The sequence below is a fragment of the Saccoglossus kowalevskii genome, chromosome 6 (assembly GCF_978046115.1).
Source record: "Saccoglossus kowalevskii chromosome 6, keSacKowa6.1, whole genome shotgun sequence".
NCBI classification, from domain to species: domain Eukaryota; kingdom Metazoa; phylum Hemichordata; class Enteropneusta; family Harrimaniidae; genus Saccoglossus; species Saccoglossus kowalevskii.
The window spans coordinates 2593956-2616072 of NC_140646.1; the positions used below are offsets into that span (position 1 = coordinate 2593956).

At 37.8% G+C, this 22117-nt stretch overlaps 1 protein-coding gene across 1 annotated transcript in view; it reads left to right on the forward strand.

The window, feature by feature from the left end:
- The first annotated feature begins 514 nt into the window (after window positions 1-514).
- LOC100373947 (NACHT domain- and WD repeat-containing protein 1-like) overlaps window positions 515-22117 on the forward strand; it is a 92415-nt gene continuing 70812 nt past the window's right edge. Inside the window, exon 1 of the mRNA XM_085499949.1 lies at window positions 515-658. Coding sequence (XP_085356075.1) covers window positions 648-658 — 11 coding nt within the window. The 5' untranslated portion in view covers window positions 515-647. The remainder of the gene's footprint in view (window positions 659-22117) is intronic.

Sequence of the window (22117 nt, forward strand, 5' to 3'; positions counted from 1 at the left end):
CAAGAACAGCTTTTTCAAGTCAAGGTGAATCATAGTCATCATACAGAATACAACAATACAAAAAATGTCATGTTCTTGTTCAAATTGCATCTTTAATCAATTCTGAAACCCTAAATCTTCACTGTCCAAGATTTCAACTATTATATAGAAATGTCAGAAAAATAAAATAAAAAGTTATCGACAGGGGATGTGTTTGTGGTTGCCTGGAAATTGTACACCTATATATAACATTATTACTCCCACAACAAACAGATAAACAAATTGAAAGCGTGAACTCCGACAGCAGTGCCCCTCATTTAATAATTTATGGCAGTAATATAAAGCCCTGTTCAAAAACAAATGTCTCATTGTTATTGTATTTAAAAATTGTGGAATTAATGCAGATTGAATTGTATTTTGATAATAATCTAATAAACTTCCTTTCTCTAAGAATATTAGTATACAAAGTATTCTGGCGCTTACTCTTTCCCATAACCCTTTGCAATATTAGCATATTGATGCATAATTCATTTATGCTAATGACGAGTGGTAGTCGAGTTGTATGTCAGTTGCCGAGTGCTTTTCCGAGCCAAATTAGACTGCTTTCGCGGAGGTTGCGGTGTGTACTTCCCATCAGAGTAGAGGTTTGACATCTCTCGGTCTGTAGCATGGGTGCCTGGTAAGTCGGGAGTTATTAATTTTACCGTAGTTGTAAGTTACCGATCCGAACATCAACACAACGTACCGTAATGTAACACTAACAACCCCTTGTTCACTCGGCGAAGGCCCCTCTCAATGATCGTCGTATGTGGACGGTGGTTGCTCCATTGAAATTTTCACGTTAGTACTGTACAGGATTACAAGTTAATTGAGCCTTGCCTCAGAGCTATATTCGGTTCATCGTACCTGCCTAATCATAGAAAGCTTCCCGATCGGACCGTGTGGACTCGTTTACCAAACATAAAACAAGGTGACCAAGGCCACAATTTGTATATTGTAAGTGTCAGTGCCGTCAGTAATGACATGACAGCAGGCCTCCGACAACCGACCACGGTACATAACACTCACGGCGATCTCGTCTAGTCATGCATAATTTTCAGCTGTCTGCGTTGAAAACTGGCCAAGCCCTTCGCATTATTATTCGATGGTATTTTACAATTTGAAAGCGTTATTGCATGTACACTCATATTTGTAATAATACTAATATCACCAACAATTTTTCCGAATCAAACAGTGGCGTGAATGACTTAATTTAATAATGTAACAGTTTGGATATTGAACAATAAATAAAATAAAATAGATACATTGCGTGTTATTTATAATTCAAATAAGGATACATGTATTTCTCGCATTCACCATTTTACGTGATCGTAAATGTCCGGTTCACCATGTCCCAACAATCGAAAAGGTATCTCCTCTGTGGCAAATACAAAGACTGCATGTGTGACGTAAATACCATGGGGTCACTTTTTGTGTTGAAAACAATGCAAGCTGTGGCACACATTTTACCACCATAACTAACTGGTGTGTGTGTAGCAAGATTGATTGTATATATTTTGACAACTAAATATTTGTTATGTTCTGGAACAGTTAAAGTACAGTTTCAGCTGCCTGGAGTTTTAGATCGGTGATGTATCGCTTCCGTCATTTTTGGGATGGTTAAAAATATTCCCTTTTTATCACATAGATATTACTGCTGGCATGGATTGTGTGTGTTATCGGGTGAATAGAGGGACGGTGAATTAAATCAGAATTAAAATATTCGAGAAAAAAAATGTTACTCCACCAGTCTAGCCAAAAAATTAAGGGCTAAATGCGTTTCAATTTTCATGACGTCAGTGTTAATTTTATGACATCATTCCAGAGATATCTTGTCATTCTATAATCAACTCAGTGTAGTCATTCTGACTGCTGTTATTGCAGTGCAGTCATTCTGGCCGCTGTTATTGCAGTGCAGTCATTCTGGCCGCTGTTATCATTGCAGTGCAGTCATTCTAACTGCTGCTATCATTGTAGTGCAGTCATTCTAACTGCTGTTATTGCAGTGCAGTCATTCTGGCCGCTGGTATCATTGCAGTGCAGTCATTCTGACTGCTGGTATCTTTGCAGTGCAGTAATTCTAACTGCTGTTATTGCAGTGCAGTCATTCTGGCCGCTGTTATCATTGCAGTGCAGTCATTCTAACTGCTGTTATCATTGTAGTACAGTCATTCTAACTGCTGTTATTGCAGTGCAGTCATTCTGGCCGCTGGTATCATTGCAGTGCAGTCATTCTAACTGCTGTTATCATTGCAGTGCAGTCATTCTAACTGCTGTTATTGCAGTGCAGTCATTCTGGCCGCTGGTATCATTGTAGTGCAGTCATTCTAACTGCTGGTATCATTGCAGTGCAGTCATTCTAACTGCTGGTATCTTTGCAGTGCAGTAATTCTAACTGCTGTTATTGCAGTGCAGTCATTCTGACTGCTGTTATCATTGTAGTGCAGTCATTCTGACTGCTGGTATCTTTGCAGTGCAGTCATTCTAACTGCTGTTATTGCAGTGCAGTCATTCTGACTGCTGTTATTGCAGTGCAGTCATTCTGACTGCTGGTATCTTTGCAGTGCAGTAATTCTAACTGCTGTTATTGCAGTGCAGTCATTCTGGCCGCTGTTATCATTGCAGTGCAGTCATTCTAACTGCTGGTATCATTGCAGTGCAGTCATTCTAACTGCTGTTATTGCAGTGCAGTCATTCTGGCAGCTGGTATCATTGCAGTGCAGTCATTTTGGCCTCTGTTATTGCAGTGCAGTCATTCTGGCTGCTGTTATTGCAGTGCAGTCATTTTGGCTACTGTTATTGCAGTGCAGTAATTCTGGCTGCTGTTATCGCAGTGCAGTTATTTTGGCTGCTGTTACATGTATCGTTGCAGCGTGCCTGTCCTGGCTGCTGTGATCATCGTAGTGCAGTTATTCTGGCTGATGTGATCATCGTAGTGCAGTCATTCTGGCTGATGTGATCATCGTAGTGCAGTCATTCTAACTGCTGTTATTGTAGTGCAGTCATTTTAACTGCTGTTATCATTGTAGTGCAGTCATTCTAACTGCTGGTATCATTGCAGTGCAGTCATTCTAACTGCTGTTATTGCAGTGCAGTCATTCTGGCTGCTGTTATCATTGTAGTGCAGTCATTCTAACTGCTGGTATCATTGCAGTGCCGTCATTCTAACTGCTGGTATCATTGCAGTGCAGTCATTCTAACTGCTGGTATCATTGCAGTGCAGTCATTCTGGCCGCTGGTATCATTGCAGTGCAGTCATTCTAACTGCTGTTATCATTGTAGTGCAGTTATTCTAACTGCTGTTATCATTGCAGTGCAGTCATTCTAACTGCTGGTATCATTGCAGTGCAGTCATTCTGGCCGCTGGTATCATTGCAGTGCAGTCATTCTAACTGCTGTTATCATTGTAGTGCAGTTATTCTAACTGCTGTTATCATTGCAGTGCAGTCATTCTAACTGCTGGTATCATTGCAGTGCAGTCATTCTAACTGCTGGTATCATTGCAGTGCAGTCATTCTAACTGCTGTTATTGCAGTGCAGTCATTCTGGCCGCTGTTATCATTGCAGTGCAGTCATTCTAACTGCTGGTATCATTGCAGTGCAGTCATTCTAACTGCTGGTATCATTGCAGTGCAGTCATTCTAACTGCTGTTATTGCAGTGCAGTCATTCTGGTCGCTGTTATCATTGTAGTGCAGTCATTCTAACTGCTGGTATCATTGCAGTGCCGTCATTCTAACTGCTGGTATCATTGCAGTGCAGTCATTCTAACTGCTGGTATCATTGCAGTGCAGTCATTCTGGCCGCTGGTATCATTGCAGTGCAGTCATTCTAACTGCTGTTATCATTGTAGTGCAGTCATTCTAACTGCTGTTATCATTGCAGTGCAGTCATTCTAACTGCTGGTATCATTGCAGTGCAGTCATTCTAACTGCTGTTATCATTGCAGTGCAGTCATTCTAACTGCTGGTATCATTGCAATGCAGTCATTCTAACTGCTGGTATCATTGCAATGCAGTCATTCTGGCCACTGTTATTGCAGTGCAGTCATTCTGGTCGCTGTTATTGCAGTGCAGTCATTCTGGTCGCTGTTATTGCAGTGCAGTCATTCTGGTCGCTGTTATTGCAGTGCAGTCATTCTGGCCGCTGTTATTGCAGTGCAGTCATTCTGGCCGCTGTTATTGCAGTGCAGTCATTCTGGCCGCTGTTATTGCAGTGCAGTCATTCTGGTCACTGTTATTGCAGTGCAGTCATTCTGGCCGCTGTTATTGCAGTGCAGTCATTCTGGACGCTGTTATTGCAGTGCAGTCATTCTAACTGCTGTTATCATTGCAGTGCAGTCATTCTAACTGCTGTTATCATTGTAGTGCAGTCATTCTAACTGCTGTTATCATTGCAGTGCAGTCATTCTAACTGCTGGTATCATTGCAGTGCAGTCATTCTAACTGCTGTTATCATTGCAGTGCAGTCATTCTAACTGCTGGTATCATTGCAGTGCAGTCATTCTAACTGCTGGTATCATTGCAGTGCAGTCATTCTAACTGCTGTTATTGCAGTGCAGTCATTCTGGCCGCTGTTATCATTGCAGTGCAGTCATTCTGGCCGCTGTTATTGCAGTGCAGTCATTCTGGTCGCTGTTATTGCAGTGCAGTCATTCTGGCCGCTGTTATTGCAGTGCAGTCATTCTGGCCGCTGTTATTGCAGTGCAGTCATTCTGGTCGCTGTTATTGCAGTGCAGTCATTCTGGCCGCTGTTATTGCAGTGCAGTCATTCTGGCCGCTGTTATTGCAGTGCAGTCATTCTGGTCACTGTTATTGCAGTGCAGTCATTCTGGCCGCTGTTATTGCAGTGCAGTCATTCTGGCCGCTGTTATTGCAGTGCAGTCATTCTAACTGCTGTTATTGCAGTGCAGTCATTCTGGCCACTGTTATTGCAGTGCAGTCATTCTGGCCACTGTTATTGCAGTGCAGTCATTCTGGCCGCTGTTATTGCAGTGCAGTCATTCTGACCGCTGTTATTGCAGTGCAGTCATTCTGGCCACTGTTATTGCAGTGCAGTCATTCTGGCCACTGTTATTGCAGTGCAGTCATTCTGGCCGCTGTTATTGCAGTGCAGTCATTCTGACCACTGTTATTGCAGTGCAGTCATTCTGGCCGCTGTTATTGCAGTGCAGTCATTCTGACCACTGTTATTGCAGTGCATTCATTCTAACTGCTGTTATTGCAGTGCAGTCATTCTAACTGCTGTTATTGCAGTGCAGTCATTCTGGCCGCTGTTATTGCAGTGCATTCATTCTAACTGCTGTTATTGTAGTGCAGTCATTTTAACTGCTGTTATCATTGTAGTGCAGTCATTCTAACTGCTGGTATCATTGCAGTGCAGTCATTCTAACTGCTGTTATTGCAGTGCAGTCATTCTGGCCGCTGGTATCATTGCAGTGCAGTCATTCTAACTGCTGTTATCATTGTAGTGCAGTCATTCTAACTGCTGGTATCATTGCAGTGCAGTCATTCTAACTGCTGTTATTGCAGCGCAGTCATTCTGGTCGCTGGTATCATTGCAGTGCAGTCATTTTGGCTACTGTTATTGCAGTGCAGTCATTTTGGCTACTGTTATTGCAGTGCAGTAATTCTAGCTGCTGTTATCGCAGTGCAGTCATTTTGGCTGCTGTTACATATATCGTTGCAGCGTGCCTGTCCTGGCTGCTGTTATCATCGTAGTGCAGTTATTCTGGCTGATGTGATCATCGTAGTGCAGTCATTCTGGCTGATGTGATCATCGTAGTGCAGTCATTCTGGCTGATGTGATCATTGTAGTGCACTCATTCTGGCTGATGTGATCATCGTAGTGCAGTCATTCTGGCTGATGTGATCATCGTAGTGCAGTCATTCTGGCTGATGTGATCATCGTAGTGCAGTCATTCTGGCTGATGTGATCATCGTAGTGCAGTCATTCTGGCTGATGTGATCATCGTAGTGCAGTCATTCTGGCTGATGTGATCATCGTAGTGCAGTCATACTGGCTGATGTGATCATTGCGGTGCAGTCATTTTGGTCGCTGTTATCATTGCAGTGCAGTCATTTTGGCCGCTGTTATTGCGGTGCAGTCATTTTGGCTGCTATTATTGCAGTGCAGTCATTCTGGCTGCTATTATTGCAGTGCAGTAATTTTGGCTGCTGTTATCATTGCAGTGCAGTCATTCTGGCTGCTGTTATCATTGCGGTGCAGTCATTTTGGCCGCTGTTATTGCAGTGCAGTCATTCTGGCTGCTATTATTGCAGTGCAGTCATTCTGGCTGATGTTATCATTGCGGTGCAGTCATTTTGGTCGCTGTTATTGCAGTGCAGTCATTCTGGCTGATGTAATCATTGCGGTGCAGCCATTCTGGCTGATGTGATCATCGTAGTGCAGTCATTCTGGCTGATGTGATCATCGTAGTGCAGTCACTCTGGCTGATGTGATCATCGTAGTGCAGACACTCTGGCTGATGTGATCATCGTAGTGCAGTCATTCTGGCTGATGTGATCATCGTAGTGCAGTCACTCTGGCTGATGTGATCATCGTAGTGCAGTCATTCTGGCTGATGTGATCATCATAGTGCAGGCACTCTGGCTGATGTGATCATCGTAGTGCAGTCATTCTGGCTGATGTGATCATCGTAGTGCAGTCATTCTGGCTGATGTGATCATCGTAGTGTAGTCATCCTGGCTGATGTGATCATCATAGTGCAGTCATTCTGGCTGATGTGATCATTGTAGTGCAGTCATTCTGGCTGATGTGATCATTGCGGTGCAGTCATTCTGGCTGATGTGATCATCTTAGTGCAGTCACTCTGGCTGATGTGACCATCGTAGTGCAGTCACTCTGGCTGATGTGATCATCGTAGTGCAGTCATTCTGGCTGATGTGATCATTGCGGTGCAGTCATTCTGGCTGATGTGATCATCGTAGTGCAGTCATTCTGGCTGATGTGATCATCATAGTGCAGTCATTCTGGCTGATGTGATCATCGTAGTGCAGTCATTCTGGCTGATGTGATCATTGCGGTGCAGTCATTCTGGCTGATGTGATCATCGTAGTGCAGTCATTTTGGCCGCTGTTATTGCAGTGCAGTCATTCTGGCTGCTATTATTGCAGTGCAGTAATTTTGGCTGCTGTTATTGAAGTGCAGTCATTCTGGCTGCTGTGTTATCATTGCAGCGTGGCTGTCCTGGCTGCTGTAATCGTCAAGTCAATCTGGCTACAGTGTGGTCATTCTTGTTGCTGTAATCACAGAGCATTCTAGCTAGACTAGTCATTGCTGTATAGTTATTCCAAATGTAATCATTTCAGTGCAGTATTCCTTGGTAATACATACTTAACCTTCCCAATGTTAACCCACATAATTGAAAAAAAATGATGAAAAATTATGATTTGGCTTCAAATTAGTCATCAAATTATAAAGAAATAAATAAAAACATGCAAAATTTTATGCCACAATTCAAATTAAGGTATTTGAATTTTTGCTGGAAATTTCTGATCTTGTAAAAGTAATTTCAAAACATATTATAACATTTCTTAAAAAAAATATCACTTGATATTTGGTATGTACATGTATAAGTTATATAACTTGCATATCTAATAATGTCGCAACTGAGTAGGTCATACTGACAATTAATACATGTATAAGTTATATAACTTGCATATCTAATAATGTTTCAACTGAGTAGGTCATACTGACAATGAATACATGTACCAGGCTTTATATGCATGGTGTTCCTATATAATTTACATATTCATAACGTCATAATGTCCCACATCATAATTTTTTAATAATTATTATCAATATCAGTTCATAATTACATGTTGTTGTTTTTTTGTACAATGCAACCTTTAGGAAAAGAATAATAGAATAATGTTTTTAATTTCAATATCTTGGTATCAGTATAGACATTTAGAATTGAATAAATCATGTAATACATGTATGACCTGACATAAAAATATTTGAGTATACAATCAGATGAAGGGTGTTCTATGGGGAGGGGTGTTCTATGGGGAGGGGTGTTCTATGGGGAAGGGTGTTCTATGGGGAGGGGTGTTCTATGGGGAGGGGTGTTCTATGGGGAAGGGGTGTTCGTTTTGTCACAGATTGTGATTGGAATTAAATGGTACATGTATACGTGGAACAGACATATTGTGATGTAGACTTTGATTTTGATTAAAATTACATATCACTTTTAATTCTATTGTCTATTAGGCTATATAATATAGTAAATACTGTTACAGTAACAGTATTTGTGGAAAAGTAGACCTGTCATGCTATCAGCTTTCATAGATTATATTCCAGTGTAGGAAACTATATAGACCTGTCATGCTATCAGCTTTCATAGATTATATTCCAGTGTAGGAAACTATATAGACCTGTCATGCTATCAGTATTTGTAGCTTATAGTCCAGTGTAGGAAACTATATAGACCTGTCATGCTATCAGTATTTGTAGCTTATAGTCCAGTGTAGGAAACTATATAGACCTGTCATGCTATCAGTATTTGTAGCTTATAGTCCAGTGTAGGAAACTATATAGACCTGTCATGCTATCAATATTTGTAGCTTATAGTCCAGTATAGGAAACTATATAGACCTGTCATGCTATCAGTATTTGTAGCTTATAGTCCAGTGTAGGAAACTATATAGACCTGTCATGCTATCAGTATTTGTAGCTTATAGTCCAGTGTAGGAAACTATATAGACCTGTCATACTATCAATATTTGTAGCTTATAGTCCAGTGTAGGAAACTATATAGACCTGTCATGCTATCAGTATTTGTAGCTTATAGTCCAGTGTAGGAAACTATATAGACCTGTCATGCTATCAATATTTGTAGCTTATAGTCCACTGTAGGAAACTATATAGACCTGTCATACTATCAATATTTGTAGCTTATAGTCCAGTGTAGGAAACTATATAGACTTGTCATGCTATCAATATTTGTAGCTTATAGTCCACTGTAGGAAACTATATAGACCTGTCATGCTATCAGTATTTGTAGCTTATAGTCCAGTGTAGGAAACTATATAGACCTGTCATGCTATCAGTATTTGTAGCTTATAGTCCAGTGTAGGAAACTATATAGACCTGTCATGCTATCAATATTTGTAGCTTATAGTCCAGTGTAGGAAACTATATAGACTTGTCATGCTATCAATATTTGTAGCTTATAGTCCAGTGTAGGAAACTATATAGACCTGTCATGCTATCAATATTTGTAGCTTATAGTCCAGTGTAGGAAACTATATAGACTTGTCATGCTATCAATATTTGTAGCTTATAGTCCACTGTAGGAAACTATTTAGACTTGTCATGCTATCAATATTTGTAGCTTATAGTCCACTGTAGGAAACTATATAGACTTGTCATGCTATCAATATTTGTAGCTTATAGTCCAGTGTAGGAAACTATATAGACCTGTCATGCTATCAATATTTGTAGCTTATAGTCCACTGTAGGAAATTATATAGACTTGTCATGCTATCAATATTTGTAGCTTATAGTCCAGTGTAGGAAACTATATAGACCTGTCATGCTATCAGTATTTTGTAGCTTATAGTCCAGTGTAGGAAACTATATAGACCTGTCATGCTATCAATATTTGTAGCTTATAGTCCACTGTAGGAAACTATATAGACTTGTCATGCTATCAATATTTGTAGCTTATAGTCCAGTGTAGGAAACTATATAGACCTGTCATGCTATCAATATTTGTAGCTTATAGTCCACTGTAGGAAACTATATAGACTTGTCATGCTATCAATATTTGTAGCTTATAGTCCAGTGTAGGAAACTATATAGACCTGTCATGCTATCAGTATTTGTAGCTTATAGTCCAGTGTAGGAAACTATATAGACCTGTCATGCTATCAGTATTTGTAGCTTATAGTCCAGTGTAGGAAACTATATAGACCTGTCATGCTTGTAGTATTTGTAGCTTATAGTCCAGTGTAGGAAACTATATAGACCTGTCATGCTATCAATATTTGTAGCTTATAGTCCAGTGTAGGAAACTATGTAGACCTGTCATGCTATCAATATTTGTAGCTTATAGTCCAGTGTAGGAAACTATATAGACCTGTCATGCTATCAATATTTGTAGCTTATAGTCCAGTGTAGGAAACTATATAGACCTGTCATGCTATCAATATTTGTAGCTTATAGTCCAGTGTAGGAAACTATATAGACCTGTCATGCTATCAGTATTCGTAGCTTATAGTCCAGTGTAGGAAACTATATAGACCTGTCATGCTATCAGTATTCGTAGCTTATAGTCCAGTGTAGGAAACTATATAGTCTTGTCATGCTATCAATATTTGTAGCTTATAGTCCAGTGTAGGAAACTATATAGACCTGTCATGCTATCAGTATTCGTAGCTTATAGTCCAGTGTAGGAAACTATATAGACCTGTCATGCTATCAGTATTCGTAGCTTATAGTCCAGTGTAGGAAACTATATAGACCTGTCATGCTATCAGTATTCGTAGCTTATAGTCCAGTGTAGGAAACTATATAGTCTTGTCATGCTATCAATATTTGTAGCTTATAGTCCAGTGTAGGAAACTATATAGACCTGTCATGCTATCAATATTTGTAGCTTATAGTCCAGTGTAGGAAACTATATAGACCTGTCATGCTATCAGTATTCGTAGCTTATAGTCCAGTGTAGGAAACTATATAGACCTGTCATGCTATCAGTATTCGTAGCTTATAGTCCAGTGTAGGAAACTATATAGACCTGTCATGCTATCAGTATTCGTAGCTTATAGTCCAGTGTAGGAAACTATATAGTCTTGTCATGCTATCAATATTTGTAGCTTATAGTCCAGTGTAGGAAACTATATAGACTTGTCATGCTATCAATATTTGTAGCTTATAGTCCAGTGTAGGAAACTATATAGTCTTGTCATGCTATCAATATTTGTAGCTTATAGTCCAGTGTAGGAAACTATATAGACTTGTCATGCTATCAATATTTGTAGCTTATAGTCCAGTGTAGGAAACTATATAGACTTGTCATGCTATCAATATTTGTAGCTTATAGTCCAGTGTAGGAAACTATATAGTCTTGTCATGCTATCAATATTTGTAGCTTATAGTCCAGTGTAGGAAACTATATAGACCTGTCATGCTATCAGTATTCGTAGCTTATAGTCCAGTGTAGGAAACTATATAGTCTTGTCATGCTATCAATATTTGTAGCTTATAGTCCAGTGTAGGAAACTATATAGACTTGTCATGCTATCAATATTTGTAGCTTATAGTCCAGTGTAGGAAACTATATAGTCTTGTCATGCTATCAATATTTGTAGCTTATAGTCCAGTGTAGGAAACTATATAGACCTGTCATGCTATCAATATTTGTAGCTTATAGTCCAGTGTAGGAAACTATATAGGCTTGTCATGCTATCAATATTTGTAGCTTATAGTCCAGTGTAGGAAACTATATAGACCTGTCATGCTATCAGTATTCGTAGCTTATAGTCCAGTGTAGGAAACTATATAGACCTGTCATGCTATCAGTATTCGTAGCTTATAGTCCAGTGTAGGAAACTATATAGACCTGTCATGCTATCAGTATTCGTAGCTTATAGTCCAGTGTAGGAAACTATATAGACTTGTCATGCTATCAATATTTGTAGCTTATAGTCCAGTGTAGGAAACTATATAGTCTTGTCATGCTATCAATATTTGTAGCTTATAGTCCAGTGTAGGAAACTATATAGACCTGTCATGCTATCAATATTTGTAGCTTATAGTCCAGTGTAGGAAACTATATAGGCTTGTCATGCTATCAATATTTGTAGCTTATAGTCCAGTGTAGGAAACTATATAGACCTGTCATGCTATCAGTATTCGTAGCTTATAGTCCAGTGTAGGAAACTATATAGACCTGTCATGCTATCAGTATTCGTAGCTTATAGTCCAGTGTAGGAAACTATATAGACCTGTCATGCTATCAGTATTCGTAGCTTATAGTCCAGTGTAGGAAACTATATAGTCTTGTCATGCTATCAATATTTGTAGCTTATAGTCCAGTGTAGGAAACTATATAGACTTGTCATGCTATCAATATTTGTAGCTTATAGTCCAGTGTAGGAAACTATATAGTCTTGTCATGCTATCAATATTTGTAGCTTATAGTCCAGTGTAGGAAACTATATAGACTTGTCATGCTATCAATATTTGTAGCTTATAGTCCAGTGTAGGAAACTATATAGACTTGTCATGCTATCAATATTTGTAGCTTATAGTCCAGTGTAGGAAACTATATAGTCTTGTCATGCTATCAATATTTGTAGCTTATAGTCCAGTGTAGGAAACTATATAGACTTGTCATGCTATCAATATTTGTAGCTTATAGTCCAGTGTAGGAAACTATATAGTCTTGTCATGCTATCAATATTTGTAGCTTATAGTCCAGTGTAGGAAACTATATAGTCTTGTCATGCTATCAATATTTGTAGCTTATAGTCCAGTGTAGGAAACTATATAGACCTGTCATGCTATCAGTATTCGTAGCTTATAGTCCAGTGTAGGAAACTATATAGTCTTGTCATGCTATCAATATTTGTAGCTTATAGTCCAGTGTAGGAAACTATATAGACTTGTCATGCTATCAATATTTGTAGCTTATAGTCCAGTGTAGGAAACTATATAGTCTTGTCATGCTATCAATATTTGTAGCTTATAGTCCAGTGTAGGAAACTATATAGACCTGTCATGCTATCAATATTTGTAGCTTATAGTCCAGTGTAGGAAACTATATAGGCTTGTCATGCTATCAATATTTGTAGCTTATAGTCCAGTGTAGGAAACTATATAGACCTGTCATGCTATCAGTATTCGTAGCTTATAGTCCAGTGTAGGAAACTATATAGACCTGTCATGCTATCAGTATTCGTAGCTTATAGTCCAGTGTAGGAAACTATATAGACCTGTCATGCTATCAGTATTCGTAGCTTATAGTCCAGTGTAGGAAACTATATAGTCTTGTCATGCTATAAATATTTGTAGCTTATAGTCCAGTGTAGGAAACTATATAGACTTGTCATGCTATCAATATTTGTAGCTTATAGTCCAGTGTAGGAAACTATATAGTCTTGTCATGCTATCAATATTTGTAGCTTATAGTCCAGTGTAAGAAACTATATAGACTTGTCATGCTATCAATATTTGTAGCTTATAGTCCAGTGTAGGAAACTATATAGACTTGTCATGCTATCAATATTTGTAGCTTATAGTCCAGTGTAGGAAACTATATATTCTTGTCATGCTATCAATATTTGTAGCTTATAGTCCAGTGTAGGAAACTATATAGACTTGTCATGCTATCAATATTTGTAGCTTATAGTCCAGTGTAGGAAACTATATAGTCTTGTCATGCTATCAATATTTGTAGCTTATAGTCCAGTGTAGGAAACTATATAGACTTGTCATGCTATCAATATTTGTAGCTTATAGTCCAGTGTAGGAAACTATATAGTCTTGTCATGCTATCAATATTTGTAGCTTATAGTCCAGTGTAGGAAACTATATAGACCTGTCATGCTATCAGTATTCGTAGCTTATAGTCCAGTGTAGGAAACTATATAGACCTGTCATGCTATCAGTATTCGTAGCTTATAGTCCAGTGTAGGAAACTATATAGTCTTGTCATGCTATCAGTTTGGATGTAAATGTCTTGTACAGGGGTGTATTCTTTAAATTAAGTTATAAAGCATGAAATAAAATATTAATTAAATTTAAAATCTATAGTTCAATTTTAGTGAAAAAGTACATTTAAAATATTGTTGTAATGAACATATTTTTATCATTGTAGTCTATTTCCCAGGATATATTCTCTTCCAGGAGAAATTATATTTTATCGTGTGGGGCCTTGGCAACTGGGACAAACCTTGTGGGGTCTTAGCAACAGGAGCATACCTTGTGGGGCCTCTCTGCCTAGCAGACCTGGATGCATACGCATGCCATGGGGATAAATTGGTTAATATTGGGCCTGGCAGTAGCTTATTTTTAGACAGTTAATAAACATTAATCTTCAGCTAAAGCATGTTATACTGTCATTACTGTTGCATTTGTCTTAAAGAGTCTGTTAATAAAAACAGTTGCATAATGTATACTATGCATCAGGAAATTCAATGGCTGCAATCAGAACGTTTCCCTTCCCAGGGGAAAACAGTTACCTGCATGTTAATTCCCTCATTGTGCAGACAATATTAATGTACTTATTTGAAATATAATGGTTAAAGAATCATGATAATTCATTTGTCTTTTAGACTCAGAAAATATATATAGAAAGTAAAACAAATAATTTAAAAAAAAATGAACAATCATTTGAAAGAATATAATTATGTGAATCTTAGCTAATCTGTTTTAATGATGTTTTCTCAGTTTTATTGATATTTTCTGGGTTTTTTGTTTTTATAAATGTTTCTTGGTAATAAATGTGAATGTGCTTGCACAGTGTATATGTACATTTTTATCACACAAGATACATGTACATATACTATATGTGTATTTGTAATTTGAAAAAAAAAAAAATATTCCTTTTTTTCGGGCAATTGCATCGCAATGAAACTGTCAATAATATGTAACCTCATAGAATACATGTACTTTGAGCCTAGGCTGTGTTACCAATTGCATCCCAATGAAACTGTCAATAATATGTAACCTCATAGAATACATGTACTTTGAGCCTAGGCTGTGTTACCAATTGCATCCCAATGAAACTGTCAATAATATGTAACCTCATAGAATACATGTATTTTGAGCCTAGGCTGTGTTACCAATTGCATCCCAATGACACTGTCAATAATATGTAACCTCATAGAATACATGTACTTTGAGCCTAGGCTGTGTTACCAATTGCATCCCAATGAAACTGTCAATAATATGTAACCTCATAGAATACATGTACTTTGAGCCTAGGCTGTGTTACCAATTGCATCCCAATGAAACTGTCAATAATATGTAACCTCATAGAATACATGTACTTTGAGCCTAGGCTGTGTTACCAATTGCATCCCAATGAAACTGTCAATAATATGTAACCTCATAGAATACATGTACTTTGAGCCTAGGCTGTGTTACCAATTGCATCCCAATGAAACTGTCAATAATATGTAACCTCATAGAATACATGTACTTTGAGCCTAGGCTGTGTTACCAATTGCATCCCAATGAAACTGTCAATAATATGTAACCTCATAGAATACATGTACTTTGAGCCTAGGCTGTGTTACCAATTGCATCGCAATGAAACTGTCAATAATATGTAACCTCATAGAATACATGTACTTTGAGCCTAGGCTGTGTTACCAATTGCATCCCAATGAAACTGTCAATAATATGTAACCTCATAGAATACATGTATTTTGAGCCTAGGCTGTGTTACCAATTGCATCCCAATGAAACTGTCAATAATATGTAACCTCATAGAATACATGTACTTTGAGCCTAGGCTGTGTTACCAATTGCATCCCAATGAAACTGTCAATAATATGTAACCTCATAGAATACATGTACTTTGAGCCTAGGCTGTGTTACCAATTGCATCCCAATGAAACTGTCAATAATATGTAACCTCATAGAATACATGTATTTTGAGCCTAGGCTGTGTTACCAATTGCATCCCAATGAAACTGTCAATAATATGTAACCTCATAGAATACATGTATTTTGAGCCTAGGCTGTGTTACCAATTGCATCCCAATGAAACTGTCAATAATATGTAACCTCATAGAATACATGTACTTTGAGCCTAGGCTGTGTTACCAATTGCATCCCAATGAAACTGTCAATAATATGTAACCTCATAGAATACATGTACTTTGAGCCTAGGCTGTGTTACCAATTGCATCCCAATGAAACTGTCAATAATATGTAACCTCATAGAATACATGTACTTTGAGCCTAGGCTGTGTTACCAATTGCATCCCAATGAAACTGTCAATAATATGTAACCTCATAGAATACATGTACTTTGAGCCTAGGCTGTGTTACCAATTGCATCGCAATGAAACTGTCAATAATATGTAACCTCATAGAATACATGTACTTTGAGCCTAGGCTGTGTTACCAATTGCATCCCAATGAAACTGTCAATAATATGTAACCTCATAGAATACATGTATTTTGAGCCTAGGCTGTGTTACCAATTGCATCCCAATGAAACTGTCAATAATATGTAACCTCATAGAATACATGTACTTTGAGCCTAGGCTGTGTTACCAATTGCATCCCAATGAAACTGTCAATAATATGTAACCTCATAGAATACATGTACTTTGAGCCTAGGCTGTGTTACCAATTGCATCCCAATGAAACTGTCAATAATATGTAACCTCATAGAATACATGTATTTTGAGCCTAGGCTGTGTTACCAATTGCATCCCAATGAAACTGTCAATAATATGTAACCTCATAGAATACATGTATTTTGAGCCTAGGCTGTGTTACCAATTGCATCCCAATGAAACTGTCAATAATATGTAACCTCATAGAATACATGTATTTTGAGCCTAGGCTGTGTTACCAATTGCATCCCAATGAAACTGTCAATAATATGTAACCTCATAGAATACATGTATTTTGAGCCTAGGCTGTGTTACCAATTGCATCCCAATGAAACTGTCAATAATATGTAACCTCATAGAATACATGTACTTTGAGCCTAGGCTGTGTTACCAATTGCATCCCAATGAAACTGTCAATAATATGTAACCTCATAGAATACATGTACTTTGAGCCTAGGCTGTGTTACCAATTGCATCCCAATGAAACTGTCAATAATATGTAACCTCATAGAATACATGTACTTTGAGCCTAGGCTGTGTTACCAATTGCATCCCAATGAAACTGTCAATAATATGTAACCTCATAGAATACATGTACTTTGAGCCTAGGCTGTGTTACCAATTGCATCGCAATGAAACTGTCAATAATATGTAACCTCATAGAATACATGTACTTTGAGCCTAGGCTGTGTTACCAATTGCATCCCAATGAAACTGTCAATAATATGTAACCTCATAGAATACATGTATTTTGAGCCTAGGCTGTGTTACCAATTGATGTGAATTAATATTGGCGATACAAGATAAGTGGGCATGTCCTTAACAACCAGAACCAAACAACTTCATGTGGTATACTGTATTTGTCAGTATCCATTACTTGACTATCACCAATGCCAAGGTTTTTGGCCATCAACTCAAATTTATATCATAATTTGAATTGATGAATAATTTGTGTAAACAGAGAAACAAAATACAGGTGAACAACTTTAAAGTGATTCACAGAAACAAATCAGAATTATACTAAACGTAACACGAAAATTATTATGTACAATCGGAGGTACATTACTTGGGGTTTGCAACGCGCATAGTACTGTATGGTGACATCATGCCAAGATCCCATTCAAGTCTTATCTTGTAGATAGCGAGGCTGATGCTACGACCTTCTGAAATGACATAGACCGTTTGTAATAACACAATAACACATGTATTACTACATTCAGCGAAAAAATGTAATACATCGAAAATGTACAGAAAATATAGTTATCGTAATCCGTCACATCGTGAACAAGTATTTTGATCCACCTGGACATCCGAGTTACCTCGGGCATGCGCATTCGCATTTTTCTGAGTTGGAACGCTTATGCAAGAGCGAGATTGAAACGGGATCTTGTTATCATATCAGCGTAGTTGCAAACCCCAAGTAATGTACCTCTGGTACAATATATAAATATGCGTCAACACATAACATTAAAATATTATCTTTTCAATCTTTGGTTGTTCTAAATATCTTTGTTGAAAGAAATTAAAATCTGCAATAAGTAAAAGTTTACATGAAATCCATTTTTATCTAAAATATATAAAACCTATTGAATTAGTTTTACTATTTTGTTGACTTGTGCTGGTGATATAATGTGAGTGTCTGTAAAATTTGAAATGGGTGGTGATTAGTGGGGCTGACAACCTTAAAGTCATCTCAATGTGCACTGGTGATAATGTCAAAGGTAACATGCTGTGTTAACTCCTGTCTGTCTGTCTGTCTGTCTGTCTGTCTGTCTGTCTGTCTGTCTGTCTGTCTGTCTGTCTGTCTGTCTGTCTGTCTGTCTGTCTGTCTGTCTGTCTGTCTGTATGTCTGTCTGTCTGTCTCAGATTTATTTAGATTTATATTTTCTAATTTTTATGAATCTTGTTTTACTGACGGAACATTGATTTAGATTCCTATAGAAATTGACTTTAAGGCAAGTGCTGATTAATAAGGTATATGAGGAAATGGGGGAAATAACACTTTCTACACATTTTTGATATGTTATAATATGAACAGTATTTTAGATAAATACAAAGGATAAGCACCCTGCTTGTTTCTATGGGAAGGGAAATCTCATCTCTATAGAATATAATTTGTCATAGGATACTGTATGAATTTAATTCAATCCTATGGGGTTAGGACATTACATTTGGTAATTGCTAATTTGGTAATTGTTGAAAAAATCCTCTCAATTTACTCAAACATAATGTAACATAAAAAAATAAAGTAATACACGTACAGTGTTCAGGCAGGTGCTGATATCGAATGGAATGGTCCATAATAGCAAGAGGTACTGATATCAAATGGAATGGCCCATAATAGTAAGAGGTGCTGATACCAAATGGAATGGCCCATAATAGCAAGAGGTGCTGATATCAAATGGAATGGCCCATAATAGCAAGAGGTACTGATATCAAATGGAATGGCCCATAATAGCAAGAGGTACTGATATCAAATGGAATGGCCCATAATAGCAAGAGGTACTGATATCAAATGGAATGGCCCATAATAGCAAGAGGTGCTGATATCAAATGGAATGGCCCATAATAGCAAGAGGTACTGATATCAAAGGGAATGGCCCATAATAGCAAGAGGTGCTGATATCAAATGGAATGGCCCATAATAGCAAGAGGTGCTGATATCAAATGGAATGGCCCATAATAGCAAGAGGTACTGATATCAAATGGAATGGCCCATAATAGCAAGAGGTGCTGATACCAAATGGAATGGCCCATAATAGCAAGAGGTGCTGATACCAAATGGAATGGCCCATAATAGCAAGAGGTGCTGATATCAAATGGAATGGCCCATAATAGCAAGAGGTGCTGATATCAAATGGAATGGCCCATAATAGCAAGAGGTGCTGATATCAAATGGAATGGCCCATAATAGCAAGAGGTACTGATATTAAATGGAATGGCCCATAATAGCAAGAGGTGCTGATATCAAATGGAATGGCCCATAATAGCAAGAGGTGCTGATATCAAATGGAATGGCCCATAATAGCAAGAGGTGCTGATATCAAATGGAATGGCCCATAATAGCAAGAGGTGCTGATATCAAATGGAATGGCCCATAATAGCAAGAGGTGCTGATATCAAATGGAATGGCCCATAATAGCAAGAGGTGCTGATATCAAATGGAATGGCCCATAATAGCAAGAGGTGCTGATATCAAATGGAATGGCCCATAATAGCAAGAGGTACTGATATCAAATGGAATGGCCCATAATAGCAAGAGGTACTGATATCAAATGGAATGGCCCATAATAGCAAGAGGTACTGATATCAAATGGAATGGCCCATAATAGCAAGAGGTACTGATATCAAAGGGAATGGCCCATAATAGCAAGAGGTGCTGATATCCAATGGAATGGCCCATAATAGCAAGAGGTGCTGATATCGAATGGAATGGTCCATAATAGCAAGAGGTGCTGATATCAAATGGAATGGCCCATAATAGCAAGAGGTGCTGATATCAAATGGAATGGCCCATAATAGCAAGAGGTACTGATATCAAATGGAATGGCCCATAATAGCAAGAGGTACTGATATCAAATGGAATGGCCCATAATAGCAAGAGGTACTGATACCAAATGGAATTGCCCATAGTTTCAGGAGGAGGAGAAATACTTGTAGTGACTGCAATTTGACTACAATTGTCTGCAGGTGCTAGTCTGATAACTATATAGAGATTTCTCACAATTCAGTGGCTATGTACTAAAATTATACAGATGGATCATAAAGAAAATGTAACCTTTCTAATTCTAAAATATGTGAGTATAAAACTCGGGTATTTAGAAGTTTTCAATGTTTAACTGATTTAGTATACAATGTGAAAAATCAAAGTATTAACGTTTTCACCACCAGTTCCCTTTTTTCATCACAAATTGACAAAATAATCTGCACTTTCTTTCAGAAGATTCGGACAACAATAGCCAAATTTTTGGGTTAGTAACTGAAAAGTGACTAAAATTTTGTCTGTTCCAAAGTTTTTTTTCACATTTTCTAAATTAATTTCATCATCATTTTGAACCATACCATTATCAGATATTGCTTTTAGTTTTTGATCTAAAGGTTTGGCAATTTTTATATTTCAAAATTATTTTGTAGCATGATGCCAAAAGTTGACAATGGCAATAAAAGGGTTAATTATGCAATATATTATGGAGAAAAAATAATGTTATTGTATAAGTATTACTTTGGTACCTTGGAGCTTGGGAATTAACATTTTTGTCATCATAATTATCCAATTTTTATAAGCTTTATTCTCCCTTGGAAAAAAATCATGTGCACGTAGAATTGTAAACTACGATCCTCAAACATAATTCTTTTGGATTTTTAAAAATAAAAATTCAATTGACATGAATTATTATTTCCAGGGTGCAGATGTGTGTCATGTCCGATATATGGCATGGTAACGTCATTATGGCTGTTTGCTTTAAGTGATGTCCCAACTGACCTAACTGGCAGTTTGAGATGTCGTCTGTGTCGTCATATAGATTTAGTTTTGAAGCCTTTGACTTTTTTTTACAAACAGGTTCATTATGGTATTTGCATTATGCATTATGGTGCACTAACATGATTTATGCGGTGGTTATTCTAGCATAATAGCATAAGTTTAGCATCAATCAACAATAAAATAATACATGGTAATCAACATCAGATGTGAGAACCCCATTGCTAATATGTAAATTATTATCAAGGATTTATATAATGATAGGCAACTTTCATAACTACATGTATATACGTTGATATGCAATGAAGATCTCACGAGAAGTGAACTTTTGCAATTTGTGAAATTTTTAAAGCGTTCCCATTCTATGTTTGAACACATTGGGTGATTGGAAATGTTTGTCAATGCAACCAATAGCGTCACAGAACACAATGGGTGACTGGAAATGTTTGTCAATGCAACAAATAGCGTCACAGAACACAATGGGTGACTGGAAATGTTTGTCAATGCAACCAATAGCGTCACAGAACACAATGGGTGACTGGAAATGCTTGTCAATGCAACCAATAGCGTCACAGAACACAATGGGTGACTGGAAATGTTTTTCAATGCAACCAATAGCGTCACAGAACACAATGGGTGATTGGAAATGTTTGTCAATGCAACAAATAGCGTCACAGAACACAATGGGTGACTGGAAATGTTTGTCAATGCAACCAATAGCGTCACAGAACACAATGGGTGACTGGAAATGTTTGTCAATGCAACCAATAGCGTCACAGAACACAATGGGTGACTGGAAATGTTTGTCAATGCAACCAATAGCGTCACAGAACACAATGGGTGACTGGAAATGTTTGTCAATGCAACCAATAGCGTCACAGAACACAATGGGTGACTGGAAATGTTGGTCAATGCAACCAATAGCATCACAGAACACAATGGGTGATTTAAAATGTTTGTCAATGCAACCAATAGCGTCACAGAACATAATGGGTGATTTAAAATGTTTGTCAATGCAACCAATAGCGTCACAGAACACAATGGGTGACTGGAAATGTTTGTCAATGCAACCAATAGCGTCACAGAACACAATGGGTGACTGGAAATGTTTGTCAATGCAACCAATAGCGTCACAGAACACAATGGGTGACTGGAAATGTTTGTCAATGCAACCAATAGCGTCACAGAACACAATGGGTGATTTAAAACGCCGAACACATACATTGTATATTAAATGCTTTCTGTTGGCGATCCGCTCCGCTAGGATTGCCCTTATAATCACTTTTGTCGTTTTG